This window comes from Orycteropus afer, unplaced genomic scaffold, assembly GCF_000298275.1.
Source record: "Orycteropus afer afer isolate SDZICR_OR568_19922 unplaced genomic scaffold, OryAfe1.0 scaffold00134, whole genome shotgun sequence".
Taxonomy (NCBI): domain Eukaryota; kingdom Metazoa; phylum Chordata; class Mammalia; order Tubulidentata; family Orycteropodidae; genus Orycteropus; species Orycteropus afer.
The window spans coordinates 3735799-3763270 of NW_006921721.1; the positions used below are offsets into that span (position 1 = coordinate 3735799).

Genomic DNA, 27472 nt, shown 5'->3' on the forward strand with positions numbered 1-27472 from the left:
AATAATAATAATAATAATAATAATAATAACAATAATAATAATAAAAAGACTATGGCTCAGAGTCACCCTTTGGGATTGGAATTGAACTCTCTGATATAGCATAACTCTCAAACGATAGACAGGCCTACAAGGTGAACACCTATACCAGGTAGATGCGTTCCTTGAAACAGCCTTGAAACAGTCATCCATGGGAGATGGGAAGGGCAGAATTTGCACAGGGAGAAAGCTAGGGAGGCAGGAATGCATAGGCAAGAAGTACATAAGGAAAGGGTAACCACAGGGAGGAAATAGGAAGAGAGCTGTTACAGTCCAGGGTATGTAACCAGTGTCACAAAATAAAACGTGTATGAACTGTTGAATGTAAAACGTATCTGCTTTGTAAAATTGCACCCAAATCAAAATAGTTAAAAAGGAAAAAGAGACAAAAAAGAGTAGAACTCTTCTTCCCCAGTGGCTGATTTTTTTCAGTAGATTGTTAAGACTTTCTTCTGAGGCACCACTGGGTGGACTCAAACCTCCCATCATTTTGTTAGCAGAGGCACCACTGGGTGGACTCAAACCTCCCATCTTTTTGCTAGCAGCAGGCATGTTAACTATTTGCAGCATCCAGAGATTCCTTCTAGGTATTAGTGATACGTATATGATTAAAATTATCATTGCCATCTTTCCCTTACAGGGCCCTAGCTCATTCCAACCCACCACCACCAGAGCTCCTAACTCTGTCTTACACATCAACAATTACCACGTATAAGCAAAAATGAACACTGGAGAATGTGATGGCCAGTTTACACTGTTCCACATTCTGCAGGGAACACAGAACCAAACATGTCATGTTTCATAGCAGATACTTTTCTTTTTACCAACCATCTAGTCCCCACTGTTCGAACAACAACAGAGCAACCTGGTACCCATTTCAGCTCATTACTCCACCAGTAACAAATACTGGCTACGGTGTGGAGAGACTGGAACTCTTTCATACACTCCTGGTGGACTGTACAAAGGTACAACCACTGTGGAAAATAGTATGATGATTCCTTAAAAAGTTGGAAACAGAAATACTATTTGATCCAGCAATCCCACTACTAGGAATGTATCCTGAAGTAGTGAGATCTGGGACACAAACAGATACATGCACACCCATGCTCACTGCAGCACTTCTCACAGTAACTAAGCTTGCAAGTTTGCCACTTACTGCCAGATTTTGTGCCTCACAGAAAACAACTGCATTCTAAGTTCCCTGAATGCTCACCAACTTCCAGGACATTGCCTGAATTTATCTATGTTTTCCTCATTTAATGTTCAAAATGTAAACTCTCTGGTTACCCATACTCCCCTCATCCCTATAAATCCTCTCCTAAATCTTATTCCATGATTTGTAAACTCTTTACTGAATATCCTCCACAATAATGTCTTATCTGAAACCCAGCTCTCCCCTAAAGAAACCACTTTCCTTTTCAGACCTCAGGTAGAAACTGATTTCTCTCACACACTCTCTATGAATTTACAATCATGTCCTGGATTACCTGACTCCTTCACTTCCTAATGCCATTTCAAGGCCATTTCTCCTATGTGCTCTTGTAAAAACTGCTGCTCTTTTGAGGCTCTGCCATTTATCTGCTCTTTCATAATTATCTTATATGCTCTCCAGAGTACATCCCCTTTAGTCACCAATGTCTCTGGCATCTAGTTCACAGCGTTCCTACCATCCGAAGTCCTTAGTATTCAAAGAGGGAGTCTGTGTAGAAGCAGCATGAGTGCCATCAGAGAGCTTGCTAGAAATGCTCATCTTGAGCCCTACCGTAGACCCAATGAATTACAATCTGTATTTAATAAGATTTCCAGGTAATTCATATACATATTAAAATTTGAGAAGGGATAAGTGACTTTAAGATCAATTACCTAGACAGGAAATTCCTCAATTTATTTCCAAAGAACTCTTCCACCGATGCTTCTGCCTCCTATTCAAACACAAATTCAGACAATACTATCTTTGCAGTATTTGAGATACTGCTCTCTAATGCATCCAGACTTTGACTCCAATGACTCCTCTCCATGCTCCCTACCAGTCACCAGGCCTGGCTTCTAGATAGCCACTTTCCTATCTATTCAGCCTATATCCCATGAAATATCACTTTTTGCCAATTTTCTTAAGCTCTATTGTCCTCCCATTAATATCTGTTGGACAGAAATCTCCAAATAAGATTAACTCTATCTGCTTGCTCTAGAACTGTATTTGGAATAATTAGCACTACTAGAGAAAGATCACCCAGCTCTGCAAAGTGGTCACAATCACCACCTTTACTTGGATCCTCAGCATTGCCAAGCAATTTTTTCCTGTACCACAAAAGAATATTCAAACCTTCTCCACTCTCTTCAAACTGACTCTCACAATCTCTCCTTCTCTCTCAGGAGGCTGATGAGCAATCAGGGAACTTAGAATACAGCTGCTGTCTGTGGGGAGCCGGTCTAACAATCTCTCAATGACCTTTATGAAGTCACTTCCTACTTCATAGAGGGAAAAAAAAGCAAAGTCATGGGACAGAACTTCCTCTACTTCCTGCTACTAAACTTGCACCTACACCTGTCTTGTTTCAATTAAAGAATCATTCTTTCATCTGAAATCTAGACCATTCCCTCTTGCCTCCTCAGTGATTTTGTGCTGATTATGCCTTCTCATCTCCAGTTTCAATCTGTTCTTCAAATACTGGGCTCCATCACACCAGTACTTCACCATGCTTATATTTATTTTATATTAAAAAACAAACCAAACCACCATTTTCAACCTCTTCCTGCTACCATTCTATATTTTCCCACCTCCCCTTTATAGCTAAACTTCTTCAAATGGTTGTTTATACTCATTATCTTCATTTTCTCATCTCTCACACCTCCCTTAACGCACTTGTTTAGCATTCTGCCCCCTTTATTCCACTAAGATTGTTCTTGCTAAGACAGCCAAAGACCAACAGAATCTTTCCGATCTTGATTGATCTACTCAAGAAGTATTTGAGACCACCAGTCACTCAAATTCTCTCTCCCGGCTCACTTGACACTAAATTCTCCTCTATTTTCTCCTACCTGATTCTTTCATTTCTATGTCTTTTTCTGAATCTTCTCCTCCTCTTAACTTTGGTACTCGGAAGGTCTGTCCTAAGGCTCTTTCGCTTCTTGGTTCCTAAACCTGGGTGAGATTTTATTCACTCCAATGGGCTGTAATTCTAGCCCAGTCCTCTCTTCCAAGTCCCAAACTTAAATTTCCATCTTCTAAGGATCTCCACATGATGATCTAACAGGCATTTCTAAACTCATTCATCTTTTCCCCTACCCCAAACATGATGCCATCACGTACCCAATATCTCTCAAGGCAGAAATTTGACTTCCTCCTTGCTCTGGACCTAACATCTAATCAATCACCAAGTCCCTTGCTGATATGTCCAAGTATTTATCAAATACATATTTCCTCACTGTCAGGTTTTCATTATCTCTTTCCTGGGTTTCTATAATAGCCTCCTAGATGGTCCCTCTCCATTCACAATTATTATATAATAACATCAAATATCTAGTCAATGTTCACATTTGCCAATTATCTTACACAGTTTCTGTTTGTGGAAGAGTTTTTGTTTGATTCAAAATGCAAATGAGACCTGTATATTACAAGTGGTTAATGCGTCTCTTGGCTATCTTTTAAGCTATAAAATACTTCTGCACCTTTCTTTTTTCTAAGCATCTTCTTCTAGGATAAACAAAAATCCACAACAGATTCTTTTTCCTATAGAGCTTCTCACAATCTGGATTTTGCTAATTGTATCCCTGTTTTGCCATTTGACAGGTTCTTGTATTTACTGAAAATTAGTAGTTAGATTCAGAAGCTTATCAGATTAATGTTCAAATTTTCTTTTTTGTTAGACTACTTCAGATGTAGTATTGTATACTTCCACTAGGAAGTATATAAAATTTGGGTTCTCTCCAGTTAGGATGTTGTCAGCCACTACTGCTCACTGTCTATTATCCATTAATTTATTAAGAAGTCCCTACATCCATCCATTCTTGCCCCTCTTGATAAACATTCTACATTATAGTTGCCCAGATCTTTGTAAAAGGCTTTTTTTTTTTTTTTCCCCTCTTAACTTTCCCTGTGACTACTCCTACCCTGTTTCCTTCTTATGTATATATTCCTGTCTGTCCAGCTTTTCCCCTATGCAAGTGCCCTTCTGATCTCTCACGGCTGACTGATCTAAGGGGTGCATCTCCCTGGGGTAGGCAGGTGTCCTGTATGTAATCCTTTCTACTCTTTGGCTGAGGGCTAATCCACAGAAATGAGTTCTGTTCCAAGCCCAAAAGATAACCCAGGGCCAGTCTTGAGGGTTTCACCAGGCTCCATGCAACCAGTAATTCTGGTCTTCTATAAAATGCTAATTTGGATTGGCTACTTTCTCTAGTGTTATAGAACCTTTCAATGGATTCTCACTGTTGTTAGAATAAAGTCCAGAATCTTTCCAATAGCTTCCAAGGTCCTTCATGATTTGGCCTCAGCCTATCTTTCAGTCTCATCTTACTTCATTCCCAACACCCTTGTCACACTAATACTCTTTTCAACTCCTTTAATGCCATCTTCTTTACTTTATACCTTTGCACTCTTATTAGAATACTACCTAAACCAACTAAACCAAACTCACTGCCAATGAGTCAACTCTAACTCAGAGCAACTCCTTTTTGGGTTTCCAAGGCTGTAAATCTTCATGGAAGCAGACTGCCTCCTCTTTCTCCCATGGAGCAGCTGGTGGGTTCGAACTGCTAACTTTTTGGTTAGCAGCTCAATGCTTTAACCACTGCACGACCAGAGCTCCTTCCTTGAACTCCTAGATTAACTCCTCTTGCCACATGTCTTCACAGCATACCTGACTTCTCTTTTGTAACACTGATCATACATCACATGTTGAACATTTGTGCAATGACCTTCTTTTCTCACTCATTATAAACGAGGGCAAAGGTCACTATTTTCTTATTCACTGGTATACCTCAACAGACTATGCATTTAATAATTAGTTGTTGAATTAAAGTAAAATTGAAAACCATCTTTTCTGTGAGATAGACAATACCTTTTTAAGCTGTTATTTTGGTATACTTAAGATTGCAAAGGATGTTTTACTGTACAATAGCTACCAAAGTATCATGAATATACGAAATGCTCAACATTCATTCATTAAAAAGACAGACAAAAATGATCACATGCTAATTAAAAATAAACAAATATCCCCTCAAGATACTTATTGGACTCTTATCAACCAAGTTCTTCTGAAATTTACTACAAAAAGCTCCTCCCTAAAGAGAAATAAAAAATCAGGAAATCATAGTTTAACTCCTACTTTTATGAAGAGGGAGGGGTTTAATAAGATCAGGCTGTGCTTGAGTCATAGGTACAGGTGGTCCTTTTCCTCCAATATGATTGTTCACAACAGGATTCTGCTGTCTGCCTCTTAGTAACGGAGACATACACCGACGTCTTTTGGGGATCCCTTGCATATTTGGTTCTCCAGGTCGTTTATGTTTATTTTGAGGTCCAGCCACAAATTCATCTGCTTCATCTATCATCATACCCTATAGCAAAAAATATGTAACTTACATTACATATACATATATATTAAAAAAAAAAAAAACCCACTGCCATTGAGTAGATTCCAACTCATAGAGACCCTATAGGGGAGAGCAGAACTGCCCCATAAGGTTTCCAAAGCTGTAAATATTTATGGAAGCAGACTGCTGCATCTTTCTCCCACACAGCAGCTGGTAGGTTTAAACTGCTGACCTTTTGGTTAGCACCCAAATGCCTTAACCACCACCCAATTTTGAAATGGCACAACTAATTCTAATTCCAATTAAAACAACTGTGTTATAACTATGTTGCCATTTATCAAATATTCAGCAAAGTAAATAGCTTCAGTTTACTTTAGTTAAATCAAGAACTGTTAAATCCATAGTGCCTACCACAATCCTTGGCACCTAGCCAAGTATTCCATATACATATATGTTAAATGACTAAATGAAGGAATGAGTGATTAAATAAAAGATTAACTACTAAGCTTACAGTATGAGTAGAAATCAAATTCTCTTAGACCATGTTTAAGACTACCCAATAAAGAGAATTTTAACTTATTACACAGTAACATCAGTGTCTGTAAACTTTACACTACTGAAGCGGACAAAATATCTTTTTACCTTTTTATCCAGCTTAAAGGGGTTACCAAATGTATGCAACCTTCGAGGCTGGTCAGGATCAAGTTCTCGTAATGGAGAAGGTACTTGCTTGAGGTATTCCTGGTAATTTCCCATTTGTGCTATAGGAACACTGTGCACTTGATCTTTGAAAACAGAATATATCAACAACAAAAGTCAGCCTCACTAAAACTATATCTATCTAGGTATCAAATAATGTATTCTCATATATGAATGGTACCTAGTGTTATTCCCTTAATACATATTCTAAGTTAGTTTGCTGCAATTATAAATATGTAGCATAAATTCTTTGAATTTTAAAAATCAAATTTAAAATATTTCAAAATAAATAAAATACTGACTTTGTTTTCTAAACAAAAACTTTACAGCTAATTTCAGTGCATAAACCTATACTCTTACCACGAAAAGGTGCAACTCTCCTACTTTGTTCCAAGTAAACAGAATTATTGAATTACAGCAGAATTTACAGGTATGAGAAGTCACATAGATAACCCTATTTATATAAAGCTATAATTAAAATGGTTGGAGACAGCAAAGGCTTACATTATCAACTGATCTGATGTGTGGTAGATGCCATGGATACAGGTGAAATATAGAACATGTCATATACTGGCCATACAGAGTTAACCCACAAGATACTAGCACAGGAAAATGATTGTCTATGTATCTACCCAAGTTGTAAATGTATGAGGAAAGCTAAAGATGAAGTCAAAGTTTACCTCTGGAGAATAAAATTTGGAACAACAGTGATGGTAGAGAGAAAAGTAGAGAAACAGGAATGACTCATTTTTTATTTCATTTGTCTGGATTTACAAAGAGACTAAAAATACTATTATAATAATTCTTTAAAATTTAATCACCATACTACTGTTTTCCATACTGCAAAGAAAAAGATACAAAAGAAATACCAGTATTAACACCATTATCTAACCTTCATCCTGTCCTTTAAGAAATTTGCGGGTGCTCTTCAAAAGATTGGATCTCATTCTTGTTAAGTGATCCAAAAGATTCCGTCTTGGTATGTCATAAGCATTTCTAAATGTCTGTGGTTTCAAATCCTATTGTTGAAATATTTAAAGACAAAATTTTCAAGTGTAGAATTAAAAGACAGTAAAATCTTTAGCTTGTAACATAGTTCTGAAAATGATATACAAGATACCTAGCTAAGAGAAGTAAATATCTTAAGAAACCAATTTCTAAATTTTAAAGATTTTAAAGGTTTTAAAACTCCTTTGTGGCATAATTTACATACATAAAGTCATTTTTAAATATACAGTTTAAATACATATATATTTAGTTTAAATATATAGTTTGACGAATGTTAGTAAATTTATAGCTGTGAAGCCATCACTACAATCCAGGTTCAGAACACTTCCTCACCCCAGAAGTTCCTTGTGACCATTTGCAGTCAATCCCCATTCCATCCCCCCAGGCAACCACTATCTGCTTTCTCTCTACATGTATTCCATTTATAAATAGAATCTTACAAGATAAAAATCATTTGCATCTATCTTTTTCACTTAGCATGATGATATTCATTCAAGTTGTTGATGCATTAATAGTCTCACCAATTAACGAGCACTTGGATTGTTTCCAATTTCTGGCTGTTATGAATAATACTGCTATGAACATTTGTATACAACTCTCTACACGGACATACATTTTCTTTTCTCTTGGGTAGATACCTATAAGTAGAACTGCTTGTTGAGTTGGGTAACAAGTATATGTTTAACTTTATTAAGAAACTGTAAACTACTTCCTATCAATAATGTATGAGAGTTCCAGTTGCTCTACATCCCAACCAATATTTGATTTTTTTTAGTCTTCTAAATTTTAGCCATTCTAAAATGTGTGAAGTGGTATCTCACTATGATTTTAATTTGTATTTCCCTGATGACTAATGATGTTAAGCACTTTTTCATGTGCCTCTGTATATCTTCTTTGGTGACGTGTCTGTTCAAATATTCACACATTTTTATTGGGTGTTTGTTTTTTGTTATTAAGTTGTATGGGTTCTTTATATATTTTGATAAGAAGTCCTTTATTTGATATATGCCTTCTTCCCACCTTGTAATTTCCCTGTCCATTTCTTTGGGAGAAAAAAATTTTTTCATACAGTTGATCCACTTCTTTGTGTTTGTGCCTTTTGTGCTGTCTTTTACAAATCTTTGCTATTCCAAGGTCACAAAGATTTTCTCCAGTGTTTTCCTCTACAAGTTTTATAGTTTTAATTCTTACTTTTAGAGTCAAAGTTCATCATTTTACAAATAGATGTCTAACTGCTTCAGCACCGTATGTTGAAAAGACTGTCTTCTTGCCGACTGAATTATTTTGGCAATTTTGTTAAAATTAAATTACCATACGTGTAAAGGATCATTCTAGACTCTACTCTGTTCTACTATGCTATACATTTATCCTTCTGTCAATACTATACTGTATTGATCAACTAATAATTATACCTTTACAGTTTTGAAATCAGACAGCATAAGCTTTCCAACTTTGTTCTTCTTTTCCAAAACCGTCTTGGCTATTCTAGGACCTTTGTATTTACATGTAAATTTGAGAATCAACTTGTCCATTTCTTCAAAGCCTGTTGGGATGATCTTTTTTAATAAATGAGTATTCATAAGGCATTTGAGGATAAGAACATGCTGTCCCCAAGGACATCAGTATAAGTATGAAACTACAGTGACTGTAGTGGCTTAACGCTACCATTAGCTATAGAACTTTAAACAAATTTCTAAGCCTCTGTTTTCTCATCTATAAAATGAATGGGTTAAACTAACTTTCTATCAGTCCAACCAGCCATGTGCTCAACATGTACTTTTGTTTAAATTCTAAAATTCAATGATTCAGTGATAGTATAATGATAGTATAATGATCATTATGCTTCAGAGGTATTGAGGTATTTCTTAAAATTCTGACAAAACGTCAGTTAACAGAAAGAATGATTTATTCAACAGCACGACAGAATATAACTACAGTAGCGCTAAATTCACATGACTCTTACCTTATTCAGCAACGCAACCTGGAATCCAGTGTACTCCTTCATATTAAGGTCTAGCAGTCTGTGAGGAACATCTTCTGAAATTCCCTGGAGCAACTGTTGAAAATCTTTCCTATATGCCATTGATAAACCATGTGATCGGCTCCGGACTTTAATTCCGGTTTCCTGTACTACTTTTTTGCCTACAGATCCAATAACTCGATCAGATTCTATTTTGGCCTGAATTAAAAATAAACAAGAGTCATCTTGACATAATTTAAATTGTTAAATCAGATACTAATTCTAAATTTTGAACTTCTACTAATTAAAATAGTTAAAGAAAGGATATAATACATTAAAAACTTAAGAAGCATAGTTTATGTCAAGTACCAAGTAAACATTTTTCAAACAATAATGCTTATGATTTTAAATCATTACAGTTCTAAACTTCTGGATGGGTCAAACAAACAAAACTTCAATTTGTTATTTTATTTATATTCCCTTTACATTAATATTTTACTCTCTACAATTTAACCAAGGAGTCCTGGTGGTACAATGATTAAGAGCTTGGCTGCTAATTGAAAGGCTGCTGGGTCAAGTCTTGTCCTCTTTCTTCCCCCCAGGGCTACATGGGAGAAGGACTTGGCCATCTGCTTCTGCAGAGATTACAGCCTAGAAAACCCTATGGGGCAGCTCTACTGTGTCTCACTGGATCACTGTGAGTGAGAGTGAACCTGATAATACCTAATAAAAACACTTAAACCATGAAACGTAAATACATCCTAATTGAGAGTGCACATCCCCAATTCAGAGACGTTGGAAAATCAGGAAAAAAATCCTATCAATAGTTACTTAAAGACACTATTATTACTAGCACACAACTAAACATTCATAGGTATGGTGTAAACTTTCACTGAAAGTAAATAGCATATTTCCAACACCACTCAACCTGCATTTTGATAAGTAGTTAAGCTAGAGATGTCAAAAGTAGAAGAATCCTGTACTTCACAGGACATTAATAATTTGGATTTGGTTAAAAATGTACACACTGCTTGTAATGTACTACTTTGTGATTTATGGCCAGAATGGCAAAATTCAGTGTTTTTACAAACACTTGAAGAGAAATTCCCACTTGGAAAGAAAATTCCACAGATTTTAAAACATAAAGCAGAAGAAACTGATACTTTTTCTAAGAAAAATAACTTTCTAACATAAATTTCTCAAAAGAAAACATAATGTTCACGTACAGAAGTCTAGGGCCAGACTAATGATGTCATTTTCATAAACTAAAAATTATTGTAAAATTTTACAATTAAACTAACATTTTAAAAGACAGTACATCATGTACCTGAGATAGAATTATGTTAACATATATGTGCTTTAAAATACAATATATTAATATAATCAAACTCCATTAGAACCATTAAGAACTAGCATCTGGCTTGTTAACCACATTAGCCAAAACCATTAAAAATAAAGGTTACTCTTATTTCTTGATATTACCTGCTGACTCAATTTTTTGAGGTACGAAATGACACTGTAACTAAGTCCATATTCCATACTGTCTGCTATTAGGTTAGGTGCTCCCATCATTCTAACAGCTTTCTTCAAGGGCTACAGGAGAAAAGGAAATATCATTCAATATTAAGCTTGTTTAAAAATTTATGGCTACATGTATAAGAAGTTAGTTTTCAAAATTTCTCCAAAAAGATTTCCCCTTCTTTTCCTCAGTAAGCAAGGGAGTAATATAATTGTATTTGTATTTTAGCAAAATGTTTGCCAGTAGAACAAAAAGCAGTTTGAAATAGAGGTAAGTAGGATTAAGGCTATCACAAAACCAAGAGCAAAAAAAGGTGAAAGCCTGGACCCTGTAGTATCTCTGGAGATACAGAATTTAAAAGAAATTGACAGGAGACAAGTTATAGAGGTAGATGTGACAGAACGTGGGTAGAAAGAAAAAGGAGTAGAGGAAAATCCAAGTTTTCTAACTTGGGAAACTGAGGGCTCTGGCTCTACCACTTAGGTTACATCTTTTTCTCATCAGTATAATGGGAATAATAATAATGTCTACCTTATAGGATTATGGAATAAAATGAGTTAATACATGTAAAGCACTTATAAAAGTATCTGGCTCATAGTAAGCATTCAGTAGGTGTTAATCATTTCTATTATTATCATTAGCTGAAGTTAAAAGAAAAACACAAGAAACAAGAAGGAAATACAAGGAGAAGGAAAAAATAGATTAATATTTACTACAGATGTGGTATAGTTAAATAATTTTCAATTGTAAGGGGGATACCAATTCAGACTCTTTTGGTGCAACAAAAAAAAGTCTCTAACGCGAGTGTCTGTAAGTGGAATACAGTCTATAATAGGATGTCATTGAGTCAATTCCAACTCAAAGCAACCCTATATGATAAAGTAGAACTGTCCCATAGTGTTTCCAAGGCTGCTTCTTCACAGAAGCAGATTGCCACATTTTTCTTCCTTAAAGTAGTTGATGGGTTCAAACCACCAACCTTTTTGTTAGCAGCCAAATGCTTAAGCACTGCACCACCAGGGCTCCTGAAACAACAACTGATATATAAGAAAGAATAAGTATTGGTATCAAACTACAATCAAATCCCAGCTCTGATATTTAATATCCATGTAGCTTGGACGAAGGACTGCTATGAAATGTAAATGAGTCAAGATAGGCAGCATTTCCACATTTTAAGTGATTTTTCTTTTTCATCCTCTTACATGTCAGGCACACTAGATGCTGATACAATTTTTCTCTAAGATGTTATGATTTTCAAAGCTCAAGAAATTAATTTTCTAAGTACCTTAGAGACTATTTGGAAAGATCAGTTATAGCCAAACGCTATAATATCTCTATTATAAATTTATAATAGAAAAAGCAGAAGTGATTAAAAGTGTTTTTTAATGTAGGACTTTTGTTAAGAAGTGACTTTTCCTACATTAATTAATATAAATGATTTTGGTCTTATCTACCAAGATACAGTAGTTTTTAAGTAATCAGGTTTTCTGAAAGTATAAGGTTCTTTGAGAATATATACTTTGCTACCTAAAAAGGTGTTTCTAGGGATTTGGAAAATAATGCAACAACACACATTTTGTATCCTTAAAGAGAAACAATGATAAAACTGTAATTTTAAAAAGCAGTATAACAATCAAGGTTCACATGAAATACACTAAAGCAAGACTACCTGGGGTTGAATTTCAGCCTCCCATACCCCTATATGTATTAGTTATGTAGCTGTGGACAAGCATCTTAAACCTTTAGTGCCTTAGTTTCCTTATCTATGAAACAGGAATAATTAGTGTTTCTACCTCACAGGGTTACTGTATGAAGTAACCCATGTTGTTGCATACGTAAAGTGCTTCAGACAATAGCTGGCCTGTGGTCAGCATCATGTCAGTGTTCACTATCAGCATCACCACAACCACCACCATCATCACTGCCTTTCTATAAATCACTGAAACACAGCTTTATCATTCTATCTGTATTGGTATAATCGTCAACTGTACACACAATTTTCATGACATTTAGCCTACAACAGCAATGAATGTTTGCAATACTCAGAGTAACCTGTAAGAATGTAAAATTTTACATAACAGTTCTATTTTAACAATAATAATATTCTTACCCCAAGATAGTAGGGAGGCATCGTCTTCAAATAACTTTCAAATGACTGTCTCCATTTCAGTGTTGGTTTTGCTTTATGTATTTTAAACAAGTCATCTGAAAATGTATAGTATGAACAAACTACTATCACTGTTTTCATACATAAAAATGAAGTCAAAGAAGTTTCCTTTTTAAAGCCTGTGCTTTGTTGTTTCTAAAGAGATAGTAGCATTAGATATACGTTTTTAAAAATTGAAAGCAGGAAATTATGGGCCTGGAGTTTCTCTCTTGGTAATACCATTTAAAAATGAAAAGATGTCAATTATGATCTAAAATTTTATGTAATAATAAAGGTAGAATCAGGAAATACAAGAAAAAATATCCGTATCCTGTATAGACCTGGACACAAAACAGGTTAGACAAGAGAAACAAGGTATGCAATGTTTTCTATAAAACATACCCTACTAGTTAGTTTTTTACTGTAACTTGAGGTGATTCCATGGAGGGAAAGAAATCTTCTTCAAAAGTAATCCTCAAAAATTACAGCCAGATTGATACTTAGAAACTAACTTTTGAGACAGACTCCTTTATTTAATTTTTTTTTTTTCCAAATGAAAACTAAAGTATATATTATTTGAAAGAAAATACACTCAGAACTTGTGAATATAATGCTTTCATAAAAATGTCTTATTTAACAAAACATAAAGCCCACATTACTAATTCTAACTACCTAAATTGCAGAAAAATTTAAATACTTAATGTCAAATTTAAGAACATAATAGCTTTATAAGTATGTAGAATAAAAGATGTTTTGACACTGAATTTCAATTTGCCACAAACATAAACAGGCTATTACAAACATTTCTTTAGAGAAGCTTAACCTTTTCATATTAAAAACATTTTCATTAATTTCCAGAAGACAAGAAAAATTACAAAAAGAGATGTTCCCAAAGTTTACTTTTAGAAAACTTCGTTCTATGCTGAGCCACAGAAAATGTTACAGGAATTACTTACCTAAAAGGGGAAGAAGGACTGGATAATTGTAAGGCATCACAAATAAATTGACACAGTTCAGTGCTGTACTGGCTTTCAAGTAACCAAAAGGATGACCAAGTTCACTATATTTTGCACTATTGCTCACATATACCTGTTTAAAAAGGAGTTGTTAAAACTTCATATTTAATAACATTTAAAGAATGTTAAACCACTGAGTCAATTTAACATTTTAAGAAACATGTAACTTAAATTTTTAATCACTACAGTTGTTCAGCTTACCTGCCAACATGTTTGAGGAGATTTCCTTTCCAGGATAAATTGAGTCAGTGGTGAAGGTTCCAACTCATATTTGTCAAAAGGCAATTTGTCAATAACCATGGGTTCACAGTCTGTGCAGGAAAACTTCACTACAGGATGAGATGTACGAGGTGGCTAGAGGGAAAATCTTATTATTACTATCTACACAAAACACCAGAGACAAACTCATTTTAAGTATTCCTCACTATCAAAATATACTCAGTTCCTAAGTTTTGCTAGTGAGAATGGGATCTTTACTACTAAAAGCACCATTAGATGAAAGACAATACTTTAAAATGTAGCTTAAATTATTTAACATTCACAAGAAAAAGAAAATTTCAAAACCTATACAAAATGAAAGGCTTTTCAGGTTTTAAAATAACATCAAATAACTTAAATGCAAAATTTTAGAATTAAGTAAGTACTCTTTAACGTTTGTATCCAAGAAATAAGGAATGTATAGAAACCTTCCTAAGTCTTCATTTGAAGCAATTTAATTACTTGTGGCTGGTAGGTTTGAAACTTCAGCCTTCTAGTTAGCAGAAGGCACTATGCCATCAAAGCTCCCTATATATTAGTGGCTTCTAAAGTGATCAAATATCTTGATCGGTAAGAAGTTATTTAATATGTAATAGATTAGGACAAAAACCCACTGCTATCAAGTTGATTCTGACTCTATAAACCAAAACCAAACTCACTGCTGTCAAGTCAGATCCAACTCATAGTGGCCCCTCCTTGGGTTTCCGAGGCGGTATCACTATAGAAGTACATTGCCCAACCTTCCTTCAGAGGGACAGAGTAAAACTTCCCCACAGGGTTTCCAGGGCTGTAAATCTTTACAGAAGCAGACTACCTCATCTTTCTCCCAGGTGGCTTTGAACCACCGGTCTTCCAGTTCTCAACAGAGTGCTTTAACCACTGTGCCATCAGGGATCCTTTTAGAACATGTTGTTGTTGTTGTTATGTGCCGTCAAGTCGGACCTGACTCACAGTGACCCCCCTTTGGGCTTCCAAGGTGGTATTACTATGGAAGTAGATTGCCCAACCTTCTTTCCGAGGAGTAGCTGGTGGGTTTGAACCGCCAGTCTTCTGGTTAGCAGTCAAGTGCCTTAGGCACTATGCTACCAGAGCTCCTTTTTAGAACATATATATACTCATTTATAAATTATCAATATTATTGTAAATAAAATATATACAAAAATTATATTAAAACAGGAGAAATAAATAAACATAAACAGAAGTTCTAATATTTGTTTTCCCTACTTCAATGGATTGTTTTGGTTACTGTTGTGGCATGCACATCCAACCCTGTAGACCCTTGTTCCAGGGGTATAAAAAGCACAGGACTATTTAAAAGGCATATTATTCTCCTGTTTACCTCTTAGTAATTCCCCTCCTAAGCAATCTATGAAGAAACCAACTGAAGAAAATATGAGTTATGAGGAAATAATTAAAAAATTCACAGCTATAAAAGATTCTCTGAGACTCAGATACTATCTATAGTGCAATTGCTCCCAAACCTGCTGTGTAGTGAGTGACCAAATTTCTCATTTCTCTAATGTATCAAACTTCCTACTAGACATACCCAAATCTTCTAGAGGACCCTTAAACACATTATGTCCAATTCATTATTTCTCCTCCAAACAGCAAAACCTGTTCTAAAAACCTACACGTTATCCTTGATATCGCCCCCTCATCCTCCATAGTAAGCTGTAAATAGTATCTCAAAGACCTAGATAAAAAGATGACTGGTGCTCAGTATCAATTGCTTTCTGTGTCAATACTAAATTCTCACCTTTCTAGAAATTTATCTTCTATTGCTTACCACTTTAACCATTTCTTACCAGACTAAACTAGTAAAGCCAATTTTTCATTAATCTCACTAGCTAATCAGTCCTCTTCCAATCTATACCATGTCCACATCACCCTCATATGATCAGTAATTTCTCTACCTAAAATCATCCAAAGTAGCTTCCATTCACCTAAAATTTTAACACCATATGTAAAGATCCTTGATGATCCAGCTGCCTATATGCGTTTTAGCCACCACGCCATATGGACCATGTGCTCCAGCCATGTAAATGTGCAGTTACCCAAACAGGTCATTCATTACCTTTCATGACCCCATGTTATCCCTGACTGCTTTATCATTTTCTTTCTTGCACATTTTATAAATGAAAGATGGGTTGGCAAGCACCAATCTCTAAGAGAACCTTTTCCCTGACACCCTTTCTCACCCTATACCCCAAATAATACCGGGTACTTAGATACCACCTCTCCCGGGCTCCGTTGCACCTCTCTATTACAGTTAGCACACTACACTCTAGAGTATGTTTACATGTCTGACTGGCCCATAGAATGGTGAGCTTCAAGAAGTTAAACATTATGTTTTATTCATTTATGCTCCTGTGCCAAATGTGTATCAGACACATGAAACATCCTTAATTTTTGGACAAAAATATCGAAATCCAAGGGAGAAAGAGGCAGAGGGCTGGGGGGATGCTCTTGAACTTGTCTAATTTTAATCTAAGCAAAGAAAATTTTGCATTTATTTATTCATTTTTCCAATTATTCGCGACAACAATCCTATGAGATAGGAGCTAGTATTTCCATTTAACAGACTGTGGGAAATTGAGGCTTAGAGAAGATAATCAACTAAAGTCACATAGCTAATTACTGGTAGAATCATCATTTAAATTCAGAATCACTTTCTAATAAATCACATTTCATTTCAGTATCAATACGTCTTGTTTCAAATACTATGGAAATTTATAAACATCCCATTTCCCCTAAAATATCCTTCATTTACTAAATTTTGCCAGTTTTTTCCAGTATTATCTCTTTCTTATGAGTCTCTCTTCCATCATCTTAATTTAAGCTCTTACTATCTCTTACCTGGACCATACCAATAGCCCTCTTGCCAGCTGCCTGCCTTCCAACTCATTTCCTTCCAATTTTGCTGCATATAACAACCAATAGATTAATTTTCCTAAAGCATCACTTAACGATGCCATGCTCTTAAAAAAACATCTTCAACTATTCTTTGATCCCCACTGGAAAAAACAAAAAAAGCTCTAATTCCTTAAAATTGCTCATCAGCAATTTGACTTATTTCAACAGTTCTATATGCTATGATCCACCCAAACTCAGCTACATGTCATTCCTCCAAATACATCCTGTTCTTTTTTACCTCCATAATTTTCTCATACTGTTTCCTTCTCTAACTGAAATCCTACTCACACTTCAAAAGCCTGTAAGGCTTGTGACAATTTGCAGTAGACTATTTCAGCAATATTAATAGATATGCTTGTGAAACTAGTTTTTGGATTTCGTTCCATTAGGACTTTACACGTGCCATACAGTACTACTGCAGGTATTGAATAAATAAAATGAAAAACCAATACATTTCATACAAATATGATATTAATTGAAAGAGTTCCAGAGAGAAAGTAAAATGGCCAAAGGAATCAAGAGCTTCTCTATGAGGGCAGACTAAAAAGTTATGATAGAAAAGTAATAAAGAAGATGGATACTTCACTGAAACTTATAAAACCTCAATGAGTATCTATTATATACATTTTCATGTACTACTTTATTAAATCCATAATGAATAAAGGAAACATCACTTTATAGACTTTGTAGAGACTTCAAGTAAACACTACCCTGAAGAACAGATACAGAATTAGAATATACAAAGTTTCAAAAAGGGTCAGTTTAATTCATATGTGATAGCTCCATGAAACATCATTAAAGACTGCTTAATGATCTCTGAAATATAATTCTTATCTTCTATGGCTAATATAAAAGAGAACCACTGTCATGCTCTCCCACATAATAACCAGTGATATCCTAAGACCCTAGGAAAAATACTAACCTGAAAAAAATATACTACCAAGACTGACTAAGTATTAATTTTTCTTATTTTACCCTATTATATTAAGACCAAATAGTGAATACTGATAATTCACCAAGATAATTCAAAAGATCTCACTGTTCCTAAAAATCATTCATGTACATAAGACTAGAAAATCTTTTCTATCTTAAACCTCCAGAACAAAACAATGGATACAACTGAAAGCATTCAAGTCAAGATGAATCTCTAAGACTAAAAAAGATTACAGGCAAACTATCAGTATTATTTTCAAACTTTCATTTAAATTCTAAATTGTGTCCTAAAGACAAATCCTCATGTCACATTATGTTTAGAGTCCAAAGAGAAAATCTCGCTACATTTGTGATTCTGTACCCAACGGCCAATAATGAAAATGTAAAGATGATACTAAATTCTAAAGGAAAAAAATGTTTCTTTTCTATTTCTTCATAAACAAGCAATAGCTTATCATCTTGGACCATCTGTCTAATTTCCCTAAATGAGCCACACCTTTAACTGACAATAGTATTCAAAACTAATGTTAAAAGCACTAAATGGTTACTATTATAGTCATAGTCTCTCTGGTACTTACTAGTGTTGGAGAATTCTGATCTGGCCAAAAAGATTCTGGAACAGGCCAGTGACCTATAGGAACCCCAGTTTTAGGGTTTGGTCTGACATATATGAGCTTGTGACAACTATGCCAAGGCTGAGATCCAAAAGGCCTTGATACATCTGGTTGCCCATCTATAGCAAAGAAATCAATAGCAAAAAAAAAAAAAGCATTTATCATTAGGCGAAAGTAAGTTAAATCATATCCATTATTATTCAAGTTAATAAAAACATTCTAATGCTTGCTCATTTCTGGACTTCTCCTATTTACTTAAATGGTAAAATACTATCATTACTGCTTAACATTTAGAATAGATTAAGAGATTAAATTTCACTAGAAAACAAAACCTACAAATTCCAGCTGTATCAGTCTTCCAGTTGAGAGGACATGTAAAACATTCTCTGCAGTAAATGTTTGCTTAATGAATGATAAGGGCAAGCACTCAATGTACCTCCTTCCTTATCACATCCCAGTGCCATAAATAGCACCATACACAGAGTTAAGTATTGCTAAAAGACTTTTTCTTAAAAATCATTTTAACTATAGTTTAGTAATGCCTCAAAAAATAAACAAACTTCACATGCCAATCCAGATTCAAAGCACCTATCGTTAACCAAACTAATTCTAGCAAAATAGTTTTAATTTTTATATAATTCAGTAAACATTTATAGTGCCTAACTGTAAACCAAACACTAAAATAAAAATCAATACATTCCATGTCTAACAAGTTTGTTTTATAAATCAAGCACAATAATGTAATTTATATAGTTTTACATCTTCTGTTCCTTCTGTATAATCCCATTCTTTTTTCCCTATTACCTTTCTCTCAATTATGCTCTCTAGTGGCTCACCTCTCCCAATGTTCAGTGCAGAGAGATCTGGCCGTAAATTGTCCTTGGTTCTAGTATAATTCCTTATGGTGTTGCTGTTAGCTGCCGTTGAGTCAATTCCATCTCATGGTGACCCCCATATGAGCAGAGTAGAACTGCAACAAAGGGTTTTCAAAGTTGTGACCTTTCAGAAGTAGGTTACCAGGCCTGTTTCCTGAGGCACCTCTGAGTAAATTCAAACTACCAACCTTTTAGCCAGTAGTTGAGTCTTAACCATTTGGGGTATCCAGGGCCTCCTGTAACTCCTTATACCCCCCTGGCTAATATAAAAAGTTCATGATCACAAAAGCTGAGAATATAGCTAGGTAGGTCCTAGCTGGAGTTTAAATAGTCAAATCTAATGGCAGAGGCTATTTTCTAGTTTTTAGACCTATGAAAACCATTTGGTTCCGATCAGTTTGATCCTTGGAACAATGTAGCTAAGGAATTAAATAAACACCTAGGGTTGAACACTATGAATGAAAGGACATAAGAGAAGCGTTCATGCTGGAGAGAAGCAACAGTACAAAAGGGATAAGGAAATATAAGGATGTTTATCTATAAAATAGGTTGGTTTTTGGCTCTTATTAAAATTGAAGGCTATGAACATCATTAATATAAAAAGATGTTAATGAACCATTATCAGTTTTCCTTGACTTTCCTATTTAAATCTTACCTCATTACAAAACCAATTTTTGTTACCTTATTATAAAAGCTCAATCATAGCAATCAGTTGTACTTGAACAACCGATAAAGCAAGTTTAGAATATCTGTAAGTACAATAATACCTTCCACAGGAGAAGGATCTGGTCCTGCTTTTTCAAAGTTTATTACCACCCCACTTTGCACCTTTTGCACCAAGGACTCCAGACACTGATTAAGCATTCTTGGAGAACATACAGAATATGAACGACCTGAGATAAAAAAAGAATAAAACAAAAACTAGTTAGTTGCAGGAATTCCTACCTTTAGCAAGAAAGAACCATAGTGAGGTTACAATATTAACTAACAAAAAGTTTAATGGTAAAGGTTAATTTGTTTCATTGTATTATGGAAGAATGAACAAAAATAGTTATTTCCAATCAAACAACAAACAATTCCATTTTATGAGAGCATGTAATATTGCTTCTTCTAAGTATAAGACATAAACATCTTGGTCTATAAAAATCACAGAGAGGAAAAAAAAATCACATATTCTATATAGGCATGTAACACTATTTCCAAATGTTACCAATGTAATTTATCTTTAATACATATACACATACATAGATACAACATCAAGTTACTATCCCCAAAAAATCTTACTCCTACTTAACAAAAGGATTATCACTAAGATTAACGCTAAACACTTGGGGGATATCAGTTAACTATTTAATTGGTATCCGGCAGTTACTGAATATTTTAAATATTTGCAAAAAAGATGGTATCATCTTTTTCTGAATTTCAGTTGGCTGAACTTGGGAACTGCCTATTTTAAATGAATCCCCCTTTTACACATTTTAACTCAGTATTTTTAGTTCAAAAACATTAAAAAGCTAGTAATAAATATATCTGGTTCTGTGCTATCCAATACTATAGCCACTAGCCCCATATGGCTATTGAGAACTTGAAATGTACCTAGTTCCAACTGAGATATACAGTAAGTGTAAAATATACACCAGATTTGTAAGACTTTAGTATTAAGAATACATACGTAAAATATCCCAGTCATTTTAAAATATCAGTTTTATGTTGAAATACTTTGGGTATAATGGTTTAAATAAAATACATTATTAAAATTAACTTTGTCTATTTCTTTTTATATTAGTTTAAAACTGCATACGTAGCTTGCATTACATTTCTATTATACAGTACTGATTTAGACCAATGCAGAAAATCTGGTCAACTAAAATTCAATTTTAAGCAAATATTTCGCAATGTTAATCTAATAAGTTCAATATGAAAATATGCTGCTGTCATTGTTATGTGCCATGGAGTCAGACCTGACTCACAGCGACCCCTCCTTGGGTTTCTCAGGCAGTATCACTATGAAAGTAGATTGTTCAACCTTCCTTCCGAGGAGTGGCTGGTGGGTTTGAACTGCCAGCTACTCTCCTACAAATTCAACCAATTATTTTAGAACACAGGCTACATACTTATATTTGACATATCAAATTACTCATACTGATTCATACTCAACATGTAATCTGCTAAAGGCTACTTAGAAAAGAGAACATTAGGCAGTAATGAATGATTCAAATACTCAAAGTCAACTTTACTAAGAAAAATACATATCATGTAAACAAACAACTTACCTGTATACAATAACGATCATAATCATAAAGTGCTACCAATTACTGCATATCTACTATGTGCTAGGCACTGTTCTAATCATTTTATCATATTCATTTATTTAATCCTACTAATACTGTATAGGAGCTCTGGTAGCATAGTGGCTAAAGCACTTCACTGCTAACCAGAAGGCTGGCGGTTCAAACCCACCGGCCACTCCTCGGAAGGAAGGTTGGGCAATCCTACTTCCGTAGTGATACTGCCTCAGAAACCCAAGGAGGGGTCGCTATGAGTCGGGGCCGACTCGATGGCACATAACAACAATACTGTATGGGTTATTTTCTCCATTTTACAAAGAAGAAAACTAAGGTACAGAGTAGTTAATTAACTTATCCAAGTTAGTAACTTGGATAATCTTGTAGCCAAGATTCAAACCCTTAAAGGGTATTAGAAAGTTTATTCCAGGTATATTTTTCCTCCAGAAAATCAGGGTGTTAATTTGAAATCAGCATTAAAACATTGTGTCTATCCACAGCCAAGGTTATGGGGAAAAACTGGTAAATTGAAATAAATAAGTAAATAAAGATAGTTTAAATATATATAAAACACATATATAAAAAAGCTATCTTAACATAAAAAGTATTTAGAAGATTATATAAAGATTGAGTATCTATTTTACAACATTTAAACAATTTCCCCAAATGTCATTAAAATACAAAAACATTTGAGTGTATAATTGTGGTAATTCTCTTTATTCTCCTAATCTATATAATTATCACTGTCTAAAATAATATTATTTATTCATTTCACATGATTATTACCTGTTGCTAAGTCCAAAAGTCTAAGCTGTATTGACTGCTGTATTTCCAATATCTAGAGCATTATTTGGCATAGAGTGGACACTCAATAATTATCACATTAATTAATAAGAACATGCAAATCAAGATCACAGATCTTCAACAATAAGATGAAACTGCTTATAATGACAATTACTGTGTACAACATTTAAAAAACATACTTAAGACATTAAATGACTAGAAAAATATAAGCAAGTCAGTTATGATCTTAGTATGAAAATAACATTATTAAAATAGATGTTTTATAAAGTGAATCTGTATTCTGTGTTCATGTTTCTTTTATGCTTACTTAATTTCTCTATGTAAAAACTCACACAGAAGATGTACTGAATGAATGGCAATTTACAGTGAAGATAATGTTTCTAGGACCACTAATTACATTTGTAAGAAAAGTATATTAACATATACTTTCAAGTCAAGAAGCTGGTTCACTTTCATTAAGTAGAGCCAAGAGAAGTCTATTTCTAGATTAGTATTTTAGTAAAATGGTGAAAAGGCAAAAAGAAAACTTCTAAGTTGGGTAGCAACCTTACATACTAAGAGAGTGAAATTTATTTAATCTAGAAGTCTTTAAATAATTTTTAAAAAATGTTTCTTATCTTCGTATTTCTACCAACATGTCTATTAGGCACTTTTTGATTTTCTGTCATCCCTGCACCTCCCCAAAACCTGCTTCTCTCTATTATACCAACTCAGTTCAGCACAGAGGCATTCACCTCCAGTTGCTCAGGTCAATGGAATCATCTGGGAATCATCCTTGATTCCTTCTCCCTCACTCCCTCCATCCTTGGTTCTCCTTTGAAATATATCCAGACTTTTTCAAACTTACCACTCTAGACCAAATTACTATCATCTCTTAGTAGTCTCCTTGCTTCCATTCTTGCCACTATACAGTGCATTCTCACCTGGCAACCAAAATCACCTTTCAGAAACAGAAATCAGATGTCACCCATATTAAAAGCCCTCCAATGCCTGCCTATCACACTTAGAAAATTATTTATAGATAGATAGGCACTTTGGTGGTGTAGTGCCTAAGGCATTTCACTGCTAACCAGAAGGCTGGCTGTTCAAACACACCAGCCACTCCTCAGAACGAAGATTGGGCAATCTACTTCCGTAGAGATACTGCCTCAGAAACCCAAGGAGGGGTTGCTATGAGTTGGAATCGACCTGACAGCAGTGAATTTGGGTTTTTTTTTTCCAGTTTTTGGTAGCGTAATGCCTAAGGCATTTGACCACTAACCACAAGCTTGGTGGTTCAAATCCACTAGCCACTCTGCAGAAGAAGACTGTGCAATCTACTTCCATAAAGATTTACCGCCTCGGAAACCCAAAAGGGGTCGCTGTGAGTCAGAATCAACTCAACAGCAGTGAGTTTGGTTTTTTGATGATATATATATATTTGTTATGGCCTAAAGGACTATTCAATATTGGGCCTCTGCCTACTTCTTTTTTTACTCCTTCCTAACTATGTAAGCTGCGGTCACATTAGCCTTATTGTTGCTCCCCAACACATAGAACTTGCTTCTTTTCTTATTATTTCCTCTGCCTAGAACATGCCCCTTCCCTCTCCTCCTCTTTCCCTTGGCAGGTCTTCGTGTGTTTAACTTCATAATTCAGGTCCCTGCTTATACACCACCCTCCTCAGATGACTTCTGTGAAATACTCATACTCCTCACGTTACTCTATCCCTTACCCTAACTTCTTTTCTTCATAATAATTAGCACTCTCTAAAAACATTATTCCTTTTACATGATTACTATCAGTCCAAAAATCTACCCTTTGTCTATTACACTGCTGTAGTCTCAGCATCTAGAACGTTATTTGGCATAGAGTGGACACTCATTAATTATCACAAGAATAATCAGCAACAGTAATTAATAGCCACAGAGTACTCAAATCAAGATCAGATTTTTGATAATAAAATTTTACAATCATTAATATTTGTTAAAGAAAACTGTGTAGAGTGACAATTACTATATGCAATTTTTAAAAAACATATAGAATACAAAATATTAATTAATCATAGGTGAAATATAGGCACATTTCTTTCCAGTTTTTTCTTAGTAAACATGAATTATTTTATTATGGGAAAAATAAATGTACACACACATACACTACTGTTATCATTCAGTTTAAAATATATTCAGGATACTGTTATCAGGGATTATATATTTGAATAGTGCAACAAAAGTAGATATTAGCTTTTTGTTTTTTCTACTTTCCTGGTGTTTTAGCTCTAAAATCTTCTTTAGTGAACATTCTTTTAAAACAGAACAACAACAACAACAAAAAAAACCCACATTACACAGATACATGAAAAAGTCAGTGAATTTGAGTAGCTTCCCATTATTGCTAACAAAATCATGAAAAGGGGACTCAGGATGTATAATTTGGGGAAACTTCTTAACTTCTTGACTAACTAAGGTTTCTGGGTCATCAAAAGATATTACCAAGGGTGACTTCAGAATCTTGTCCTCTGGAGATGTTCCTTTTAAAGAATAAACAAAATAACTTTAGCACATTTACTGCCCAAAGGCAAGGATATTAACTATTACATGATATCTCTCTCAAGCAAGGTTCTTTTCAGACCCTCTGTGAATATTTTTCATTCCACTTTCTGAATACACCTGATCCTAGAAGACAAATGTTATAGTACATATAGTCCCATAACTTTATCTTAATTCTAAATCCAAACTGACTAATATGCTCCATAGGGTTTTCAATAGCTGATTTTTTTTGGAAGTAGATCACCAGGCCTTTCTTCTGAGGCACCTCTGGGTGAACTAGAACGGGGAATCTTTCAGCCAGCAGCCGAGCACATTATTGGTTTGTACCATCCATTTTCCCTTAAATGATACAGATGGCTATGATGGAATCTCAATAGAGCACTAACTGCACCTAGAGACTATACCACAGGGCCATACATTACAACAGGTAAAAACAGTGATATACCAGACTTGGACGTTTTACCATCAAATTCCTTAACTGAGAAATAAAATGTTCTATGACAGCAAGAATGCTATGTCTGTCTTACTAAAGTACAAAGGCATGGAACACTGCTTGATACACAGTTGTTGATGTTGTTGTAGGCACTCAATTTTTACAGTATAGAAGTTCTGAATCTATTTCATATTATATTTCAAGATTCTCACTAATGTTCACTTAACATAGCATAGCAGCTACTTGATTTGATTTATATGGAAACATAAACTGGATAAGACCTCATCACCTGCTTCCTCAAACCTATTTGCCTCTGGAAAACACTGCACTTAAATCCAGATAAAAACCATCAAATAGATAATGAGATGATTTTCAAACATTTCTTTTTTTATTTTCTTTAATTTTTATTGATTTGGGTGAAAGTTTACAGAGCAAATTCATCTTCCACACAGCAGTTCATACACATTTCATTTCAAACATTTCTTATAGAAAAGAACTGTACAGCATTTCTAAACCATTAGCAATCTTTGTAGTGAACAAAGCAGTTTAACAAATTCAATGCCAGCACTTTGTTTTTAAGTAGGAAAAAATTACCATTCCTTATCAGATCTAATAATGACCATTCTATTCAAATCAAGATCACAAATGTTCATCAATAAATGAAACTTTAAAACTCTCTCTACTATATACTAATTCCTAGTATCTACTTACTAAACAAAAACATCCAAGGAACTTTTGACATGTACGTTTAAAAACAGATAGACTTGAAAGTCACAGAAATTCTGCCAGCAAGTGTTTAAAAAACTTACCTCCTGTTACTTCACACATTGGTGTGATTGCAGAGTCATCTAAAGGAACACCTGTTAACTGCTCTGATTCTACCGACATGGTGCCAGGTAATCGCAACACTAATGCAAAGAGTCTCTGATCCCAACGAAAAGGTTCCTTGGTCAATTCACTTCCAGGCAAAGGAGAATTGAGAGGTAAATGAAGCTGGAAATAGGAGGGGAAAAAAAAGTAAGATATCCATACACTTTTCCTGAAAAGACATTTTAATTACACTTACATTAAAACTGCATTATGAGTTATCTCTCTCTCCAGAAACAAGCTCAAAAATAAAGCGTTTATACAGATAAAGTCAAAACAGCATATAAGGTATTGTTATTTTAATCTTCTTAAGCTTTACCGAGTTCAATTTTAAAAATTATTATTGTAATGTTTTTCAGATTTAGATTCAATGTTATAATCACCAGGTCCTGGACTGCTTCCAAATCATTTCATTTAATTATTAAAACAAACCAGTGATTACTTCCATTTTCTAAATTTTTAAAAAATGGGTGTCAGGGAGAATGATTTGGTTTCTTGAACCTAAGTCATAGCTTTTTTCCACTTAAAAAAAAAAAACCAAAACCAAGCTCAATGAGGTTGAGTTGATTGAAATTCACAGTGACCCTTCCTTGGATTTACAAGACAGTATCACTATGGAAGTAGATTGCCCAATTTTCCTTCTGAGGAGTGGCTGGTGGGTTTGAACAGCCAGCCTTCTGGTTAGTGGTGAAATGCCTTAGGCACTACGCCACCAGAGCACCCCCACTTTTTTTCCTACTACACACAGCAATCTCAAAAATCTCCTCCAATTTTAATAATTTTTTTTTAATGTTTTTATTTTGATTTGGGTGAAGATTTACAGAGCAAATTCACTTTCCATACAGCAGTTCACATTTACATTGTCACATGTCATTGACCACAGTTTACCACAATGCAACAGCTCCCCTCCCACTTCCTTCCCATAGTTACCTCTTCCCAGTGTTCATCCCTCCATACTCTCCTGCCCCCTGAGCTGTCTCCCTGTGCATAAGCAGCCCTTCCTTCTCCCATGATTGTTCTCTCCAGGGTGGGTGTCTACTTGA

The 27472-nt window shown here is 34.7% G+C and overlaps 1 protein-coding gene across 1 annotated transcript in view; it reads right to left on the bottom strand.

Annotated features, from left to right (window-relative positions):
* Positions 1–27472, bottom strand: part of INTS6 (integrator complex subunit 6) — a 124102-nt gene that overhangs the window by 12334 nt on the left and 84296 nt on the right. Inside the window, exons 5-15 of the mRNA XM_007945226.2 lie at positions 26372–26555; positions 20280–20405; positions 18602–18756; positions 14121–14273; positions 13860–13992; positions 12868–12962; positions 10721–10831; positions 9242–9457; positions 7163–7289; positions 6214–6356; positions 5364–5595 (exon numbers count right to left, since the gene is read on the bottom strand). Coding sequence (XP_007943417.1) covers positions 5364–5595; positions 6214–6356; positions 7163–7289; positions 9242–9457; positions 10721–10831; positions 12868–12962; positions 13860–13992; positions 14121–14273; positions 18602–18756; positions 20280–20405; positions 26372–26555 — 1675 coding nt within the window. The remainder of the gene's footprint in view (positions 1–5363; positions 5596–6213; positions 6357–7162; positions 7290–9241; positions 9458–10720; positions 10832–12867; positions 12963–13859; positions 13993–14120; positions 14274–18601; positions 18757–20279; positions 20406–26371; positions 26556–27472) is intronic.